The sequence below is a fragment of the Echinops telfairi genome, unplaced genomic scaffold (assembly GCF_000313985.2).
Source record: "Echinops telfairi isolate 266 unplaced genomic scaffold, ASM31398v2 ScPeMD7_7415;HRSCAF=8453, whole genome shotgun sequence".
Classification (NCBI taxonomy): Eukaryota; Metazoa; Chordata; class Mammalia; order Afrosoricida; family Tenrecidae; genus Echinops; species Echinops telfairi.
Window position 1 is genome coordinate 1,080,702 of NW_022111315.1, and position 1,001 is coordinate 1,081,702.

Here is a 1,001-nt window from a genome sequence, read left to right on the forward strand (position 1 = left end):
CAGAAATACGTGTTTTCCGTTGGTCTTAGGTGACCCCTGTCAAAGAGTCATTGACCCCCAAAGGGGTCGCGACCCACAGGTTGAGAACCACTGGTCTAGATTGTGGTGATACGTCTATGGGTGTATGTATACGCATGTCAACACTTAGGAATTTCCTAAGTGTTGTGTACATTCCTATGTGTACATTCTACACATATATATCAGTTGTACCTCAAAACTGTTTTAAAAATTATCTATCCTTCAACCAGAGTCAGGGGTAACAAGGGTTCTCTATTCTTGATCTTTATGCAAAGATTTTCTAAACCAAAAGAGAGGGACTTCCCAGTTTGTCCTGTACCCAATGGGTACCCATTCTGTACCCAATGTACAGAAGAGAAATAGCAGTTAAAGGCCATACCTTCACCCGAGTTGCAGTGCTTTCCATTCCACGGCTCTGGTTCTCTTTCCGTTTATCTGCAACCTCCCGTTGTTTTTGGAGAGCATCCTTGAGACGCTTGTTTGCAGCTGCTGCCTAAATAAAAATAGCATACAGTCATGTTTAATTGAAAGGTAAAGCATTTGCATTCCTATCATATTAGTAACGATAAAACATTAATTTATTGTATTTGAATTCCTACAGGAAACAATTTCACAAATCTCCATTTACACAATACTGGTAAATAGGACTTGTAAGCCCTGAGGAGGTACACATTTCAAGGAAGTTCTTCAGACTACAGATGTCATATATCAGTATTACTTTACTCTTTAATTAAATTGTTGTAAACATAAATATAACACATCAATCAACTGAATATATTTATGATGTAAAATTTAATAGCAATTATAATAATTATGCTAAGCAACTATCGCCCATATATTTTTGTGCTTTTTGGAAATAATGAAGCCCAATTTTAAAGAATCTTTATTTGAATACACTGGGCTGCTAAGTACACAATCAAAGGTTCAAACCCATCAATTGCTCCATAGGAAAAAGATGAGGCAATTTGCTCTCATACAGATTT

At 36.7% G+C, this 1,001-nt stretch overlaps 1 protein-coding gene across 1 annotated transcript in view; it reads right to left on the minus strand.

Moving 5' to 3' along the window:
• KIF4A (kinesin family member 4A) overlaps positions 1–1,001 on the minus strand; it is a 187,159-nt gene that overhangs the window by 25,491 nt on the left and 160,667 nt on the right. The window contains exon 21 of the mRNA XM_045296988.1: positions 398–511. Within this exon, the coding sequence (XP_045152923.1) occupies positions 398–511 (114 nt within the window). The remainder of the gene's footprint in view (positions 1–397; positions 512–1,001) is intronic.